At 41.3% G+C, this 20,205-nt stretch overlaps 1 protein-coding gene across 4 annotated transcripts in view; it reads right to left on the bottom strand.

Annotated features, from left to right (window-relative positions):
• The window catches only part of BABAM2 (BRISC and BRCA1 A complex member 2), a 401,610-nt gene that overhangs the window by 65,150 nt on the left and 316,255 nt on the right, over nt 1–20,205 (bottom strand). For all 4 annotated transcript variants that reach the window (XM_058682896.1, XM_058682897.1, XM_058682899.1 and 1 more), the window contains 2 exons: nt 17,800–17,870; nt 15,152–15,234 (listed from right to left, as the gene is read on the bottom strand). In XM_058682896.1, the coding sequence (XP_058538879.1) occupies nt 15,152–15,234; nt 17,800–17,870 (154 nt within the window). The remainder of the gene's footprint in view (nt 1–15,151; nt 15,235–17,799; nt 17,871–20,205) is intronic.

Below are 20,205 nucleotides of genomic sequence, written 5' to 3'. Positions count from 1 at the left end.
GTGTTGGTTTTCTGCAGCCCCCATGATCTCTGGAATAATGGAAACAGTGAATGATGCTGGAGTAAACGGTCTCTGAACGTTACAGCATACAGTCTCTCTTTGTTTACTCTCTGTGGAGTCCACGGAGTCTGCGATCTTAGGCTGTTCATCTCCCAGAATAATGGGTCTTTTGAAGTATTCTGTCCTCTTGGGTGGAGGCCAGCTGAGCATGTTTTCATCTTCTTGTAAATACAGTGTTCAAGTGCTTCCCATCAAATAGGTTCTACCTTCTCATTGACCGACTGTGGTGGAACAGTCTGAACTGAGGGTTCTGGCCCACTCTATTCTTCCGACATAAAACAAAGGCTATGCACCATTTGGAGATGCTTTGTTCAGACCACAGTTCATTTCTGAGGTCTCAATCAAACAAGAGCTTAAGGATAAACTTTGCAAATTCTTTTTAATTTGTCTGACACAGAAGACAGTTTACAATACATGTGAGGTTTCCAAGCTGCAGCCAAATGAAAAATAGGAAATTTAAGCATAGCTAAAGAGATTTTTTTAAAAGACAATGTTCACTGGGAAAAGCCTCCTGGAATCTGAGTACACTAGACTGTAAGTTTCTTTAGAAAAAGAACATGTCCCATTCGGCCCTATATCTTTAGTATTCAGCATGGTGCCTGGCACAAAGAATATGCTTAAACGCTCATTGGAGTCAAATGCACCTGTCACCTGGGAGTACATAAAAAGGCAAACCCCATTCCTACAAATGTTCAGGACTATAAAGCTGAATGAGACTCTGCATCTAACTTGAAAGGCTAACTGGGAAAATGCAAGGAACTAAATTTGTCTCTTCACTGGGAAACAAACCAAGTGGGAACAATGGTTTAGGTCAGAAATTGCAGGGGTTGTTTTAAAAGTGAGTGTTAGTTACCTGGCCTCAATCACACTCAGATTCCTTTCTGCAATTATCTTCACTAGGCTCACCTGTATGCAAAGTTTGCTGATTGCTGGCAGGCACTATGGTTTCCCTGGAGACAGGGAATCCTAATCCACCTTTTCAACACCCCGGAGAGCTCAAAAGACTCAGAGTACAAAGAGACAGATTCACAGCCGGGCACATCAGAAGTAACACCGGGAGAACCCTGTAGGACCTCGTGTGCAGAAAGGAACTAGGAATTAGGATCCCTCCCCATCAGGTAGACTGGTCATATGCATATCTAGGGTCTTCTAATTGTTTTAGAAAACGCAATATAGTGTCCCACCATTTCCCCACTTCTTTCAAATCATGCCATCATCAGAGAAATGGTGTGATGTTTTGGCATGCTGGGAAAAATGCGTGAGGCCAGCAGAGGTTGCCCACGTGGGATCCAGCTTCCATAAGAACTACAGTGATAAGTAGCCTCTTCCCAAGCCAGTGGTGTGCCCCAGCACGTAGACTGGGAAGCTCTAGTGAACTGCTGAGAATGAGAGTTTGGAATGAAAAGGTCTTCCTTCCAATGCTGTTTCCTTCAACTACTAGCTATGGGATACCTGGCAACTAGTTTCCTTTGGTGTAAAATAGGGATCTGTTTTATAGGGCGGCTGAGAGAATTCTATGGAATTATGAATGTACTTAACACAGTAATTTGCACACAGTGATCACTCAGCAAATAATACATTCAACAATGGCATTACTATTATTATTGTTACCTATTATTAGAGGTCACTTCTTATCACCAGTAACCTCTGATTGACAATGAGTTAGAGAAAAACACCAGGTTGACTGAGACTGACGAAAGTCTGCCAATAAGATGCCTGCCTACAAATGAATTGTGTCTTTTTTTTATTGTGGTAAAGTATACAGTAACATAAAAATTACCATTTAAACCATTTTTAAGTGTACAGTTGAGAAGTATTAAGTACATTCCTTTGTTGTGCAACCATCACCATCATCTATCTCCAGAACTGTCTCATCTTCCCAAACAGAAACTCTGTCCCCATGAACCAACAATTCCCCACTCCTTGTCTCCTCAGCCCCTAGTCACCTCTATTCTACTTTCTGTCTCTATGAATTTCACTACTCTAGGTACCTCAAATACGTGGAATCACACAGTATTTGTCCTTTTATGACGTGTTTTGACATTCCCTTTGCCCTCACCTGACTGAAGGCAATGGCTTAACTTTAGCCAAGGGTCATTCTCAGTCCAGAAGCCCAAAAGCCTCTTTCAGGACATCCTAGGTCAGGCCATGTCAAGAATCTGAACCATATTTATGGGAGGAAAACTGTATCAATAAGGTCCAAGTTCCAAACCAGATCCTGTCCACCGTGAAGCATGACTGAATCCTTTTGTTAAAGGTTCAGTTGGGCCAAATAGTTCTGAATCATCTGAACTGGGGATGGCTGGGGGTTTGTACAGACTCCAGGAATAGACTCCAGGCCAATAAGCTGTTTGATGACAGCCTCTACCACACATTTGTTCTGTGTGAATGTTCATTCACTCATTCTTTGCTTGGATTTCCATTGGCTCATAAAACTCAACATATCCCAAACTGGGCTCAACATTTCCAAATCTGTTCCTCCTAATGTAGTCCCTACTTCAAATGATTGCATCATTAGCAGTCTGGATGTCTAATCAACAAACCTGGGAATCATCCTAATTTTCCTTAGACCTTCACCTTGGTTGGGATCAATCACTAAATTTTGCCAGTTCCACTTCCAAAGTATTTCTTGAAACAGTTCCTTTCCCTCCATCCCTGTTATGATTGTTCTCATTCAGGTCTAATCATCTTTTGCCTAAAATATCTTTTTAGGTGTCCTGGTCCCCATTCCAAATCATCTTCAACATAATACCAAAATAGTCCCTTTCTTTAAAAAGCAAATTATGCCACTTCTCTACTGAGCACACTTCAATTAACTCCTAGCTATCCTCAGGAGAGAGTCCATATTCATTAGCCTGGTATACAACTCTCTGAGTTCTGGTCTCTGACTGCCTCTAACTCAATCTCTCACAACTCCCCAGGATCCAATACACATTTGAGAAATTCTAAACGGCTTACTGCTCCTCGCTCTGTTTCTCCCCTCAGTGCATTTGTTGATGAGAGCCCCTTGCCTGAAATGCTCTTGCAGCCCTCCTGTGCTACTGGGCTGGGTGCCTCTTCTCTGTGTTCCCATAACACCTGGTGGTTGCCTAGCATTACATTTGAAATGTTGCATTGTTGTTTTTCTATGTTCATCTTCCTTAATAGACTGTGAGGCATTTTAGAGTGGGTGGCATTCCTCTTGTTATCCCTTGAGTCTTGACTGCCTCAACCAGAGCAGGTACTCAACATATGGTACATGAAGAATTAAATCAACAAATTATTGCATAGGTCAGATCTGGAGGCCACTGGAAGGAAGGAAGGAAGGAAAGAAGGAAAAGAGGGAGGGAGGGAGGGAGGGATGAAGGAAGGAAGGAAGGAAGGAAGGAAGGAAGGAAGGAAGGAAGGGAGGGAGGAAGGAAGGGGGGGTAGGAAGGAAATACATGTTGGAAAGGAAGAAGTAAAACCGTTTTTATTTGCAGATGACATGATCATGTAAATAAAAATTCTAAGAAATCCACTAAAGGTCAATATGCAAAAATCAGTGGTATTTCTATATACTAACAATAAACAAGTAGAAAATGAAAAATTTTAAAAGAACTCCATTCATAATAGCTTAAAATATACTTAGGAATTAATTTAACAAGAGATGTATAAGACCTGTATACTGAAAACTATAAAACACTGCTATGGGAAACTAAAGAAGATCTAAATAAATGAGAACATAAAACATGTTCATGAATCGGGGGATTCAATATTTCTAACATGGCAATTCCCTCCAAATTAAGTCACAGTTTGAATGCAATCTTAATCAAGTTTTTAGTGAAAATAATTGACAACCTAATTAAAATGTATATGGAAAGGCAAAGGACCTAAACAGAGAAAACAATTCCAAATAAATATTCGTAAGATTAAAGGACTTATACTCTCTGAATTCAAGACTTACTATAAAGTGAAGGCACAGACATGCAGATCAATGGAGCAGAGTATAGGTACAGAAACAGATCTACACTTATATGTTCAGCTGATTTTTGACAAAGGTGCCAAGGTAATTCAAAGAGGGATAGATCAAAGGATAGATAGTCTTTTCAACAAATGGTGCAGGAACAAATGGATATTAGCATAGAAAAAATATATAAACCATTATATATTACCTTACCTCACACCATATACAAAAATACCTCCCTTACCTCACACCATACACAAAAATTAACTTGAAATGGACCAGAGACCTACATTTAAGAGCTAAAACTATGAACGTACAGAAGAAAACAATGTAGAAATTCTTCCTGAACTAGATTAGGCAAAAATATCTCAAGCAGGACACTAAAAGTACAGCCTGTAAGAATGCAAAGTGGTGCAGCCACTGTGGAAAACATTATGGAGTTTCCTCAGAAAATTAAAAACAGAATTATCATATGATCCAACAATTCCACTATTGGTATTTACCCAAAGAATACGGAAACACTAATTCAAAAAGATATATGCACCCCTATGTTTACTGCAGTATTATTTACAATAGCCAAATTATGGAAGCAGCCCAAGTGCCCATCGATAGATGAATGGATAAAGATGTAACACACACACACACACACACACACACACACACACACACACACACTGGAATACTACTCAGCCATAAAAAAGAATGAAATCTTGCCATGTGTAACAACATGGATGGATCTAGAGTATATAATGCTAAGTGAAATAAGTCAGTCAGAGAAAGATAAATACCATATGATTTCATCCATATGTGGAATTAAGAAAACAAAAAAGAAACAAACCAATAAACAGACTCTTAAAGTATAAGTTACCAGATGGGAGATGGGATGGGGGGGGGGGTGGAATGAGTGAAACAGGTGCAGGGTATTAAGAGTACACTTATCACGATGAGCACTGAGTAATGTACAGAATTGTTGAATCACTATATTATACACCTGAAACTAATATAACATGATATGTTAACTATACTGAAATTAAGAATTTTTTAAAAAGTACATCCATAAATAAAAAAGTGACAAAATGAACTTCATCAAAATTAAAACTTTTTGCTCTTTGGAAAAAAACAGCTGAGAAAATGAAAAGGCAAGCCACAGGCTGGAAAAAAAATGTGTAGAGCATATAACTACCAAAGGGCTGGCATCTAATATGTATAAAGAATTCATGACTCAAATAGAAGATAACAACCCATTTAAAATCAGGAAAAAGACTTGAACAGACATTTCACAAAATAACTTACTTGGCAAATAAGCACATGAAAAGGTGGTGCCCAACATCACTAATCATGAGTGATGTTGAGCCATAGTTTCATTGTCCATTAAAACCACAATGAGATAATACTACGTACCTAACAATGGCTGAAATTAAAAGGACTGATAATGGCAAGGGCTGGAGAGGATGTGGAAGAACCAGAACTCTCATATGTTGTTAGTGAGAATGTAACAAGTTACTGCCCTCTGAAAAGCAATATAGGACTACAAAACTGAGTTAAACACATATTTACTATATGATCCAGTATTCTTTTTACCCAAGAGAAACAAAATATTATGTCCACACAAAGACTTGCACTTAAATTATGTTCATAGGAGTATTCTTTTTTTTTAACGTTGATTTTTTTTTTGAGAGAGAGAGAGAGAGAGAGAGAGAGAGAGAGAGAACATGAGCAGGGGGAGGGGCAGAGAGAAAGGGAGAAGAGAAACCCGAGCAGGCTCCACACAGCACAGAGCCTGATGTGGGGCTCAATCTCATGAAGTACGAGATTGTGACCTGAGCCAAAAATCAAGAGTTGAACCCTCAACTGACTGAGCCGGAAGCATTATTCTTACTGGCCAGAAACTGGAAACACATAAAATGTCCACTGCATGGTAAATGGGTAAATAGTAGAATGGGAAAATGGAATACTACTCAGCAATAAACAAGAATGAAGTACCAGCACATGCACAACATGGATGGATCTCAAAAACATTACGTTAAGTGAAAGCGGTCAAATACAACTTGATTCCATTTTTATGAACTCTATACATTCTATGAAAGAATAAGCTACAGTAACAGAAAATGGTCAGTGACTACCTGGGGCTGAAGGTCAATAGGGGGGATCCGCTGCAAAGACGTTTTAAAGATGAAAAACTTTTTAGGGTGATGAAAAATGTGTCACGTCCTGACTGTGGTGCTAGTTCTGCATCTGTATGTGGTTGCCAAAATTTATTATTCACTTAATAAGGGTGAGTTCTACTGTAAGTTATAGTAAAGTTATAGTAAGTGATACCTCAGAAAAGACAGGGAAAAAATGTCTCATGGACTTATGAGAGTTGAACTTGTGTTTATCAGGGAGCATATAATATGCAAAAGACAGGTCATTAATCCTTAAATCTGAGCACTGTTTTCCGGTATTTTCCTTATGTTGAACAGTTCTTCAGGCCAGCGTTCACACATATTGCTGCAAAAGTATTTCCCTTGCCTAGGAGTCTTAGAATTCAGCCATTCAAACATAGGAAAAATACTTAATTGGATTGCAGAAACCTGGCTTCTAGTCCTGTTCTCCCCTGACGTTACGCATGGCTGAGGGTGAGGTCCTCAGACACATCTGAGCTCTGTAACACGGAGTTTTCCGAGATTCTCAGTCAGAGATCTGTACACCTCCCTTCACCTCCCACTCCGCAAGGTCTTGGATCGAATTTGGGTATCTGGGAACTTGCACAGGAAGAATGTGGATCTCTACACTCACTGCCTTGAACTGAAATTTAGCGTTTCCTCCAGTTAGGAATGCAGATAACAATCTACAGCAGTATTAGCAGTACCTTGCCTTTGTTGTCATAAGACATTGCAGATACTTTTATATCACATGGCAGGTGTTGCCCAGATCTTAGTGTTCTTCAATGCTCATCACTATTTCCAAATTACAAGGGTTATTAGATTTGCCACTGGATATTGTTATTTAAGGTTGTTATCAAAGAAGCTCATATTCTGTGTCATACGGTTTTAAGTGTATGATTAAATCACTTTTAATGACTTGATAATATTTTTTAATAGAATCAGCTTCCTTTGCAGTACTATATATTTTATTTTATACATTTTAAAACACTGTTTGAAGAATGGATCCACAGGGTTTTTCAAAGGGGTCTTTGGCACAAAAATGTTAAAAGTCCCTTCCTGGGCTAGATGATCTCTAACCATTCGTTCTAGTGCTAAGAATTCTATTCAAAACTGACAGAGAGACTCAATGACTCATATTCTAAATGCGATAATTAAAAGCACTTTGAAACGAAGGTGATAAGCAAATGTCAAGACCTTATCTTCTACAGGCCCATGGGTGAAGTGATGTTTTAATAATTTCACTCTGTATTTTCTTAGCTAAATTATGGGGAAAGAAAATGGGTGGTGATATCCATTATTTGGGTCCACATCTTTTCTTTTCCAGGGATTTTCAAGATTCATGGGTCCTGACTTATTTGGATTCTAATTTGAACAAACCAATTGGAAAAGAAAAAAAAAACATATATGAGACAAATGGGGAAATTTGAACACAGACTGTTATTAGATGATATTAAACAAAATTATAATTTGTTACTGTATTGTAACATTCTAATATTGTTGTTTTGGATACATCTTTTCAAAACTCCTGGGGCACCTGGGTGGCTCAGTTGGGCATCTGACTCGATTTAGGCTCAGGTCATGACCTCACGGTTCGTGAGTTCAAGCCCCGCATTGGGCTGTGTGCTGACAGTGAGGAGCCTGCGTGGTATTCTCTCTCCCTCTCTCTCTCTGCCCCTCCCCTGCTTGTACTCTCTCTGTCTCTCCAAAAATAAATAAATAAACTTAAAAAACAATTTTTAAAAAATCCTTACCTGTTCGAGATACACACTGAGGTATTTATAGGTGAAATGATATTTCACATTTGCTTCAAAATATTCCAGAAAAAATTTTAAATTAAATTAAAAAGGAGGAAGGGGTCAATGAAACAACATACACAAAGATGCAACATGGGTGATGGGCACATAGGGGTTTATGATATTTTTCTATTTTTGTGTTTGAAATTTTTTTAATGTTGATTTTTGAGAGAGAGAGAGTGTGTGTGGGTGTGTGTGTGAGCAGGGGAGGAACAGAGACAGAGGGAGACACAGAATCTGAAGCAGGATCCAGGCTCTGAGCTATCAGCACACAGATGTGAGGCATGAACTCAGAAACTGCAAGATCATGACCTGAGCCAAAGTCGGATGCTTAACTGACTGAGCCACCCAGGTGCCCCTGTGTTTGAAATTTTTGTAATAAAAAGTTTTTTTTAAGTTTATTTATTTATTTTGAGAGAGACAGAGACAGCATGAGTGGGGGAGGGCAGAGAGAGAGGGAGACAGAGAACCCTAAGCAGGCTCAGCGCTGCCAGCGCAGAGCCCGACGTGGGGCTCGAACTTAAAAACCTGTGGGATCATGACCTGAGCTGAAACCAAGAGTCAGAAGTTTAACTGACTGAGCCACCCAGGTGCCCCAAAAGTGTTTTTTAAAAGAAGATTCATAAGCCATCAGGATAAATCCTGGCCACAGAAATGTTTGGATTGTACTCTGTTTAAAAAAAGAAACAAAAATCCTGCAAAGGAGCATAGAGTTCCTATCACTCCTTCTTGTCTTAGAACCTGAGCTGCTCTCCTACTTCCAGTGCCCATTTGGCTCCAACCTTGTAGGTTTGCATTTGCAGGACTTTGTATAATCAGCCATTATAACTGACCACATTAACTATATCTAAAAGCAGGTTAAATCTAGTCTTTGATAGCCAATAGCTGGTTAATTCTTTAATTAACTCATTAGTTATGTCTTTCTATAGCCACAGAGTGAAACCCTACTCAAGCCGGCATGTTTGCGCCACTGGCCAGGGGCTTATAGCTGGGCAAACTGTCATCACCACTGAGGAGCGACACCAGCTTGCTGCCTTGCTGCCTTCAGATCGGTACTGTCTTTGATGCGATGTCCACTGTCTACACGTATCTCCCCATGCCTGGGTGAACACTTCTGTTCCTGGAGCTTACAGGTTCTCTGGGAAGCTCCAAAAGCTTTCAAAATTCAACACATACTTGGGGATACTGCCAACCAATCATCTGAAATAGTACAGTAATGCAGTCTAGCACGTGGGCTCTGGAATCAATGCCTGGATTTCAAACCCTAGCTCTGTCACAGTGAGTGTATTTACTCCTTCTGTGCCACAGTTTTGTCATTTGTAAAATGCAGTAATACTTGTAATTATCCTCAGAACAGTGTTATGTGGATCAAGCCACATAATACCATATATGCAAAACACTGAGAGAAGTGTCTGGAGCATGGTATATGCTGAACACTTGCTAACTGTTATTACTGTAAATATTATCTTTAACAACAGCAAAAGTTTTACCCCCTAAAATAATGCCCCTGTTTCACCAATGTCAGTAATACTTTAAAATTAATTCTAAGAAAAGATGATACTGAGCTGGATCAATACTCTAAAAGTTATTCTTTGTAAACCACTTCCTTTCACTGAGTTACATGCCTTCTTGGGTTACCATGTGTTCATTTCAAAGCAGCTGCATACAATTTTAAGTCAAAATCACTGAATTTTAATGCCCTTTCTCCGACTGGATAAACTCACCTTAGCAATTACTTTAATCCAACAATTACAACTGAGAGGACTCACACAATATATATGAGAGAGAATAGGGAAAGAAATCACCGCATGGTGATCGTGCATCCGATTTCAACCTCCTTCCTTACGAGAAGTCCTTCAAGGTCATTAAAAAGGAGTCACATAAATCCAAGGTATTAGAATGAAAAGGATATACCCAAGAATATTTTAAATTAATGAAATAAATGCTCAAACCAGAGCCAGAAATTACAGAAAAAGACTTTTCTAGAAAGAAGTAGACTCTGAAGATGAAACCGGACTTTCAATTTGAATCAAAATGGTGACAGTGGTCGCTAAAGTTCTAGAGTTTTCAGGTTGTAAACTGTGAACAGGGTGTGCTTCTGTATATAATCAAAAGATGAAAACCGCTTTACCCACCAGAGCTAACCACTTTCAAGGAAGTCCGGGAAAAAAATTAACCAAAATGTTTAAAGTATCTGAAGGACCAATAGTTCTCTTAATCAAAGCAAAAAGGCATTTAGAAAGTAGATTTTCTTTTATCTTTTTCCATATTCTTTTATCTCTTTGAACAATAGAGAACTGATTAATTTTACTTTTTATTCATAATCAATTTTAGCTCCTGCTACTTTGATAGCTATCATTCCTACTAGAAATGAGAAAATCAAGCCACAAATCTTCATAGATGCCTCATCTGAAGTAATCATATTAATTCTAAAATAATATTACACTTTCTCTAGATTCACTGTGAAATGAATTCTAACATTGTGGTTCCAATTTTAATCACTTTAGTGATTCTGATTTGTTCTTTAAATCTATTTATTTATATAACAATGTGACTTGTATCCAAAAAGTAAGCAAGTTTTGAAAAACCGCACGATGTTGGTTTTTAGCGAATTAGCAGCCATCTCGCTTGTCGCTATAAAGACACGATGTTGATTCTGTGGCGAGGACATGAGCCCACCCCACTTTGCCGAGGAACTAGTCTTTCCCGACCGGCCTAACACCACCTTCCCTCGGTCTCTTTTGCAGCCCCCTGCTTTGTTCCGTTATATCACTTGTCAGCATTTGAAATTTATACAGTTGATAGTTTTAGTTCTTTATTGTCTGTCTCTCTCACCAGACTTGATTAGGGAGGGTCTCTCTCTTTTTCTACATCTCTCTCTTACGTATAAAATGTATGAAGCTCTCTTCCTGCCCGCTCTTTGTGCCTGGCATATGGTAGGCACGCTCACAAGCTAGTTGTCTTAAAAAGATACACCACCGTGATTCACCATTATCTGACCTCCTTTCTCATCAACCAGACCAGGGGTTGCAAACATTTTTGGTACAGGGTCAACGAGTCAGTATTTTAGGCTTTACCACCTCTGTTGCCTATTCTTTCTCCTCCCACTTCCAATAACTCTTTAAAAACACAAAAACCACTTTTAGCTTAGGGCCGTATGAAAACAGGCTGAGGGTGGGATTTGGCCTGCAGGGTAGCGTTTGCCAACTCTTATGCCAGGCTCTAAGTGTCTTCAGAGCGAAGCCTGAGTTATGGACCCATTTCTGTCCCCTGGGACCTATCATAGTCCTAAGCACATACAGGTTCTCAATAAACCCAGAACTCAGTTGCATTGGGTTAAAGTGATTAGGTCAGGGGCAGAGAATATAAAAAATTAAATGGAATAGCCCAAATGGTCAGATTTAGAGCAACAGATATTTTGCCACGGAGACCTGGCTTGCGGTCCAGGCCGGATGACTCAAAGGGTCGCTTACCAAGTATTTACGGGTAATGAGAAAAGACAGCTTCTCACACGATCACACGCTCCCTCGTTTGCCTTGGGAGTCACAGACCTCAATACCCTCCACTTCTGAGCAGCGATCCTGCTACCGTGGGCTGGTGCCTCCTCTCATATCTACTTAGAGTACCACTGCCTGGGACCATGAAGAAGAGCTGATGTTTTCCCCAGTGGTTGCTTTTATTCTGTGTTACCATGCTTTGCTGACTGGTTCTCTTGTCACCCAGCATTCTCAGAAGGTGCTGGCTTAAAGGTGACATGTCCCTCCAGAGCTCGGCAAACACGGAATTACCTCCGTAACCACTACAGATAATTCTCACATGCTGGCTGGGAAACCTTCCTGAACACAGTTTTTGGATGGGAGCACTCCTTGATTCTTGCATGGTTCCAAGTCTTGCAGTATGTTGATAATGGATGAAGGAAGGAAAGAAAGAAAGAAGAAGTGGACAAAAATTCTCCACAGCCATGATCATGGCCCCGTCCCCACTCATGAAACCGTCAGAAAGCTGGGAGGTTGCAGAGGCTCCTGTGAGAACCCAGAATACGTACAATGTTTTCCCCGAGGACATTCTTGCTTCCGCACACTCTAGCAAAGTGTGAGGTCAGAGCCGCCTGCCTCGAGAGAGAAGCGCCTCTTTCCTCTGGCATCCAAAATGCTCAGAATTATTACCAGCACCTGCCCTAGTGACCGAGTTCTTCCCGGGCCTGGGAAAGGGGGAGAAAGGAAGGAGAGCAGGGATGTTATCCAGTGTCCTGCCAGGTGCTCACTCTCCATGGAGCAGCGGGGCCAGCCATGGAAGACTGGCTCCATCCCCAGGCACTTCCCTCCTTGTTCATGTTCTTGAGATCTCAGAATAATTCACTGCAATGTTCTTTCAGGAAGTCTCTGCCACCCTGTATTCGCTTCCCTGTCTTCACGGAAAGAAACAAGGGAACAAGTGGCCCCTTGGGTGCTGTAACCAAGCAGGCAGACACTGAAAAAAGGTGAGTGTCAGATGCTTAACTGCGTGACAGAACAAAACATATTGTCCAACCAAGCTTCACTTTGATGCAGCAAGTCCTACGTTTGTTTTAGACACAAGAAAGAAGCAGAAGGGTGAGAATAATATATGTAAAGGCAGGCTGCGTGTTGATGATGGAGCAGGAAATAGCATCTAGCCCCATGATTCACAGACGAGGTCATATCCGCCAAGGAGCCACGAGTGCAGGCAGTAATGCTAAGAGACAAGGGGCAAGCAGCCTGGGGAGGAAGAGAGTAACGGCCTGAGGAAAACACTCCGGAAAAAGTAAATTAAACGAATCCCAAAGCCCTAGTAGCTGTTGTAAAGAGTGACTGTGGGTTCTACATTTCTGAAGAAGAGAACCACAACTAAGTGGAAACGTGACTCTGGGACTTCATGTTGCACATCTGACTTGGAAAAGCGAAGACAGGAAGGTGGAGAAGGAGCTGTAAGAAACACCGGACCCGTGGTACCAGGGGAAATATTCTTTGGGGAACAGACCTTCCAAAGGAACAGGAACCGCTCTAACACCACGTGTACCGATGAGGGAGGGCAGGAGCTGGCAGGTGAGTTCTCCCTCAGCCCCGTGCAGCCCTCCTGCTCGCCGCCACCAGAAGAGTCATTGTTGAGTCGCATGCGGAAGACACAGGTGAGAATGAACAATGGCAAGAGTATCTTTTGTACATTCATATCTGATAGGATCTGACATCAAGATTTTGGGAAGTAGAATCATGGCTGGAAAACCGAAATAAGTTTCATTTAAAGAGCTGAGATTTCATGCCACTGCGGTTGAGCATTCCTCTAATTTCACGTTTGCAATTATCCTTCTGTGCGTCCCTCCTTCTGTGTCCTTTTCTCACAGCCACTCTGGGTGGCTTTCTGACTGTCACCACCACCATTCGAGGCAGGGTACAGGCCCCCTCTTGCTGGGCTGGGCTGGGGGAACTGCGCCAACCAAATCACCCAGGCACCTGTCCAGGGTCATGAGAGACGAACCAAGAATGTAATCAGGATCTGGGGTCGGGTTACCAGGCTAGAAGCAGACTCGCTGGGATCAAGATGGTGTGCAAAGTGAATGTGGCAAATAGGAAATGGGATCTCACAAGGGAATTAGGACTCAGAATGAAAAAAACAAAACAGCAACACATAAGATGAGAATCAAAAGTGGTGGCTGGAAGAACCAGTAGGGCCATGTGAGATGACCAGCAGAGAGGAGGTTGCCAGGAGGCCTTGACTGTGAGGCTTCCTCTTCCACCTGGCCCTGTATTATGGGTTAAGCTCCATATGCGAATGTCTCCACAGGACTTAACAACCAGATCCCCAGGGTACATATGAGGAAATGAAAGCAGAGGGAGGCTCGTCCCAGTGATCTGAACATCATGTAACTAGTTGGAGGAACACCCAAGATTAAAATCTCTTTTTATCTGTGCATAGAATGAATACACTGCGATATGCTTGCATTCCTCAGGTGCATTTAAAGAGATGATCCCAATGCAGGACTAGCTATAGAGTAGAAGCCCAATGTGAAGCACTTCATGAAGAGGTGTTTATCATTGGGAAACACCTCAAAATCAGAGCCAAGGCTCAGTTATCTCTGTGCAGATTATACCATGGTATTCGAGGCTTTCTGTCTCTGTCTCTTACTGTCTGTTGGTGTGAAATGGGGTAAGACAAAGGAATTTAAAAACTATTTTTTAGTCTAAGCAAATCGCAACCAAGCATGTCCGTCTGCTGGGGAAACAAAAATCCCCAAGTCAATGGCTTTATACTGTCTGAGGGCCTGGTTAAATAGGGCCAAGGCTCCTCTTCCTGGAATAGTTTATTAAGGTCTAGGGTAGTTTTATCCACTGAATGAAGTCAAGCCAAGCCTGCTGTTTTTCTGTAATTTGATTTGTGAGAGCTGGAATTACGTGTCTTCGGCTTAAAGACTGGGCATTTTGCAGAGCAAACCTGGCACCATGGGTTAATAAGTTTTATATAACCAAAAATAAATGAGAGAGACTTCAAATTATCCATCAGGAGAAAGGTGGACCAAAGTTTACTGACTCGCTGATTAATGTAACACAATAAGCATTTAAATATGCCTATCTGTGGAATAAAAATGAAAAGTGACACCGGGGATACATTCCAACTTGTCTCACCTTTTACATATCTATTATGTGTTATCAAAGATGTAGTCTTTTCCCTTAATAAGGATGATAACCACATGACCAAAACAAGTATGTTTTGAATAATCCTGAAAGTTTTGGAACCTCATGCTGGAAAGATGCTTTGAAATAGGAATCTGGAACCCTGAGTTCTTAAACTCCAGGTTTCTCAAACTCAGCACTATTGACAGTTTATACCCAAATGATTTTGTTGTTGTTGGAGTGCTGTTCTGTGCATTGTAGGATGTTTAGGCAACCTCCCAGCTCTCTACCCACAAAATGCCAGTAGCAACAACCACCATCCCCACTCCCCTCCTGCTCAATCGTGACAATCAAAAATGTCTATGGACACTGCCAAACATCTGCCGAGGGGCAAATTATACGTGGTTGAGAACCACTGGTCTAGAGATATTTTCTCTTTAAGACCATGCGGTAAATATACTAAAGTAAAAGGAATCACAGCAGGGTACTAAAGGTTTTCACAGCCATTATTACATAGTTTTATCCACTGAATGAAGTCAGTACATGGACGTACATGCAAATGAATGTAGGCTGACGTGCTCATAGCAAAAGTATACTCACTGTGTACAAGAAAACAGAAATCTTTCCACATCAGCAGCAGAGTGAGTTTTGTAAAGCCTTCTGCATCATATTCCACGACACCTCTGGGTGATAAGAACACACACACAAAGAAGAAACCCTCATAAAAACAAGGCAGAAAAGAGATGAAACCATGTAAAGAATAGATTCCTAGAGTCACGGTGACTGAATCCAAGAGGCATTTAAGGTGAGTGTTACCACAGGAAGGACATGGGATTTGGAATGGCAGCATCTACATTTGTGTTACAGCTTTGCCATTTACTACCTATCACGACTCCGGCAAATCACTTAACCTTTGGAGCCTCAATTTCCTCATCTGTAAGACAAATAGAACGATATTTTCGAGCTTCATTACAGGGTTGTGAAAAACAAGTAAGATAGACCATACAATGCTATGCAAATGCTGGTTATGAGTAAAAGGACAAATTAAGCAATCAGGTCAACAGGAACACTGCTGTCTGGATGGTGATTAAGACCCACTTTCACTCGGGCACTAAAAAGCAATGAGCAGTGACAACGTTACTAAGTCTGGAAGTCTATGTTAGTTTCTTCCAAAGTACTTGGAATCCTTTCACTTGTGTCCCCTGTCCTCCCCACCAGGCTCAAGACAAAGTAGCCACGTTAGCTGGGTGGACACTGGTTCAGGTGGGAGATGCACAGGACGGGTGTCAAGGAGAACAGCCCCCGACCGCTAAGGGCCTGGCCAGAATCCTGATAGGCTAGCCTCCCCCGTTCTCCTCAAGAGCTGAGTGCTTGGGAGACGTGACCATAAGGTGACAATACTAACCACACACTGAGGACAGGCATAATCTTCTCTGTCGTCCACCAGTGGCGTGTGCTATCTCCCTGGCTGAGTCAGGCCAATCAGACTGTCGATACCAATGGCCTGCCAGTTTCAGTAGGAAGGGTGAACTCATCATAAGGGCAAAGGGAATTAGGACACTAAAGACTGAGTGATTTGCTCAAAGACTGTTGGCACATCATTCAGATGACTTAGGTCAATAAGTTTAGTCACCGGTTTATATTTCTTTTCGTGAATTTATAATCAACTCAACATGTTAAACACCGCTATCTAAGCTTTTTAGATCCTGCATGCTGTACGTAAAAACAAGCACAGAATCCTTTCCGTTATGCATACAGTACAGTAATAGAATAGTATTTGCACAGGATTTAGTAGTTGTATACAAGTACTACTATATTACTGTGTTATATGCATAATAAAACATACACAAAATGTATATTAAAAAAGAGTGAGACTTTTCCAAAAAGATGTAAATGCGAGTTTTCCTATTTTTCTTGGGTGCGAATGGAGTGAGGTGGGGTGTGTGCCCCCTACTTGGGAGGTTACTGTGTTAGCTCCTTCATTTTTCATTCTATATTCTTAAGATAATTTCCTCAAAAATTAGAAGTCCAATGGTGCCATTTACTAACCACTGTTTGTATCATAAGAACTTTTTCAAAATGTTCATAAGTAAAGCTGAAAAAAAATCGTTGAGTATTAAAGGCTTATGTGAGAGACAGTCACACTGTTTAGATATTGACAGTTCTATTTTGGAGGCATAAAAAGTTCCACTATGTATAATGAGAAAATTTCTTAAAATTGTTTTGAGGAGTCAGAAATTTTGCCCATAATTATGCTACAGTTTATAAAATTATATCCCTGGGAATGGCCAACCTTATTCTTTGTTTTGCCCGCTCCTGCCTAGTCCCAATTTTTTTGGTCCCAATTTCTTCATCTCCTTGTTTAAAATCTTAACTTGTGTGACTATATATATCTTTCTATCTTTATAAACCTTCTCAGGAACAAGGTGGGCTATAAGCAGATCGCTAACACCCTTAGTGCTCAGCCCCCCTGAATGGGTACAGCGCTCCATCTTTTGAAGAAGACTGTGGGGAAAACACGGTCCCTCTGCCCTTGAGCTAAGCCCTGGGCAGAAGCTCAACCAGGCCTCAGACGCCATTTAGGAAAACAGAGCTGCAGAACAGCAGGCCACCGGCAACCTGAAGGAGGGGGCCAGCCAGCGGGGCGGCAGCAGGAGGAGATGCACTCCCCAGCCCCATGCCTGCTTTCCCCTCTCTGTGCCTTCTTCCAACTCCTAATCCCGAGTGTGAGTCGCTGCTTTTGTGTCTAATGCCGGCTTTCCTCCCTGAGAAAAGCCTGCCTGAGTCTCGAGAACCAGGGTTCCCGCCCTGGCCCTGTCTCTTCCGGGCAGGTCACAAGACTTCTCAAAGGTCCAGGGCTTTCTTCAGTCAAACGTGCCAATAATGCCCACGTGGCTCCCTCCCTCACGACTCCGGGGAGCAGCTGGAGGTGTGCGCTGTGCACACTGCAGAGAGCTCAAGAACAAGCAGGCCTCGCTGCCCTCGTTACTGCTGGGCTTGGGGTTAGTCGTGAGGCTGCTCCAAATTCTGCTCCACAATCAATAATGTGATTCTGATATGTAGCAAAATCCTAAAAAATGTCTTCCTGGGAGCTTTAGCTTAAGCAACATACCAAAAAGAATCAAAGTGGCACTGAAAAGCTATTCCGTACAAGAGCAAGCTGCTATTTTCTCAATCAAGCTCTCGCGTTAGGGCCATCAGGACGGGAGGACATTGTTGGTACATGGTTTAAGCACAGAGGAACTTACGTGCCGAAGTGACTGAGGAAAGCAGCAATATACTCCCTTCTTTTGTGGTATCCTTGAATCACATACTGCACCTGGAACAGGAACCCAAAGCTGAGGAACAGGGAGTATTCAAATGCTATTTTACAAAGCATTTCGAAGATTCAGGGAGTAGAAAGAATGGTTAAATGAATACCCATATTCCTGCCACCTGTATTCAACAACTATGAGTATTTTGTCTGGTTGCTTCATCCAGCCATCTACCTCCCTAACAAGCTATCAGTCAATCTTGCTGAAACATTTCAAAGGAACTTAGAGACACCATGGAAGTTTCTCCCTAGATACTTGGGCATGTACCTCCAAAAAATAAGATATTTTCCTACATAGCCGCAATGTTATGATCGTACCCAAGAAATTATCAGCCATTTTCTGACTTCATCTAGTGCCCCGGGCGTTTTCAAAATATCCCAATTGTCCCCAAAATGTTCTTTTAAAAGACAGGGCATACTCAAGGGTCAGGCATTTAATCTAGAAAGTCTATTAATGTAGATTAATATGACCGTGTGTGCATGTGTCCATGCCTGCATGCACATATATGATTCTGACTTTTCAAAGAGATTGGGCTAGTTGTCTTGTAGAATGTTCTGCATTCTAGACTCTCTGATTGTTTCCTTACTCCCTGTATTTGTCCTCTACTCCCTGTATTTCCTATTAATTGCAAGTCAGACTAAAGGTGTGACTAGACTGGGGGTGTCTGGGTGGCTCAGTTGGCTAAGCGTCCAACTCTTGATTTTGGCTCAGGTCATGATCTCAGGGTCATGGGATTGAGCCCCGTGTAGGGCTCTGCACGGACAGCACGAGGTCTGCTTGGGATTCTCTTGCTCCCTCTCTCTCTGCCCCTTCCCTAATCACATGTGCCTGTGCATTCTCTCTCTCCCTCCCTCCCTCTCTCTCTCAAAATAAATAAACTTAAAAAATAATGTGTCTAGACTAGACTAGATTCAGGTTAAATATTTTTGGCAAAACAACTTCATAAGTGATGGTGGGCTTGATCACTGATTTAGGTGACGACAGCAGGACGACAGCAGGACTAATCCATCGTAAAGGGAGGTTTCCCCTTTGCTGCCGCCAGCAGTGACCCCTGGGTATGCTTCTCGAGGCATGAGAAGACCTAGTCCCCTCTCGACCTTTTACCTCACGGTTTCGATACCTGTTGGAGATCCTTGTCTGAATCAGATTTTTCATTAGGAGCCAAAAAGTGGTGATTTTTAAAAATTCTAACCCTCCTTGTGTACTTACCATCTGGAATTCTCTGTAAAGAAGAGTTTCCTCACATCTAATGGGGGCTATTTTATCCTGAATTAGGACTCCTATTGAAAAGGCAGGATAATGCTTAATTCTTTCTTTTCAAATTCCTAGTATTCAGAAGAAGGAGTGTTACAATAGATTTTATTTTGCCTTTTCAGATTTCCTTGTTATCACCAAATGACCGTTTTTATTTTCAAAAAAAATTGTGAACTTATTAAGCTGGGCATCTGAAAGTTAGTCATTTACCCATCAGCTACTAACACAAAAATTCATTCCTTATGATGTCCTCACAGTGGCTCAAAGAAACGGCGCGGGGCGGGGGGAAGCGGCCCCCCAAATTGTTTTTATTGGCTATAGCCACAATGAGTTTCCATGGCTAACAAAAGCTCGAGATAAAGTGCTTGAAATAACCTTGACACAATTGGTAGTGATAGCCATTTTGTACCCTTTAAAAGTAAAACAATTCTATTTATATAATAGGGGTTTATGTCAATTTATAAAAACAGTGCTTACTTTGCAGGCTTAATGCAGGATCAGAAATGTTATTTTGGGAAAAGAAAAACAGATGATAAGTTTGCTTAAGTGGCTTTGTTTAAAAAGGGGATGAAAACAGTTCTGTGTACTTGATTTTAAAAACAGAAAACCATTTTAACAGAAACCCACAACAAAACTGGCTATAAAGATAGATTCCCATGTAATTATGGAAATTCATTTGAAGAGATTGTTTCTAAAAGCAGCCCATACTGTCCTCGTTTGTAGCAAGCATAAGAACATCAATTTTAAAAGACAAGTAAAATTAATGAAAGGGAACCAGATAAGAAAAACAAACCGATTCTTATATTTCTGGGAAAATGGTAATACAATTTTTTGGAGAAAAATGTATGACTAGAAATTAATCTCAATTGGAGAGCTTTAAAAAAAGGCTTTTCTTCTCAATTCTGGAAGACCAAATTCGCATGTTTCTCTAAAATACTGGGACACAGATTTGAAGGCAGTGTAAAGTCCCACAATGTAAATAAGAATTCTATCCTCCGATCAGTCCTCAAGGAGGGCAGTGGCTGGGGGAATTTGGTCCAATGAGAAGCGTCTACTTCACGAGAGTTAGATGCCCCGGAATCTGTG

This window comes from Neofelis nebulosa, chromosome 9 (assembly GCF_028018385.1).
Source record: "Neofelis nebulosa isolate mNeoNeb1 chromosome 9, mNeoNeb1.pri, whole genome shotgun sequence".
NCBI classification, from domain to species: Eukaryota; Metazoa; Chordata; class Mammalia; order Carnivora; family Felidae; genus Neofelis; species Neofelis nebulosa.
Note: the sequence above shows the minus strand (reverse complement) of the source record. Positions and strands in the feature narration are given on the sequence as shown.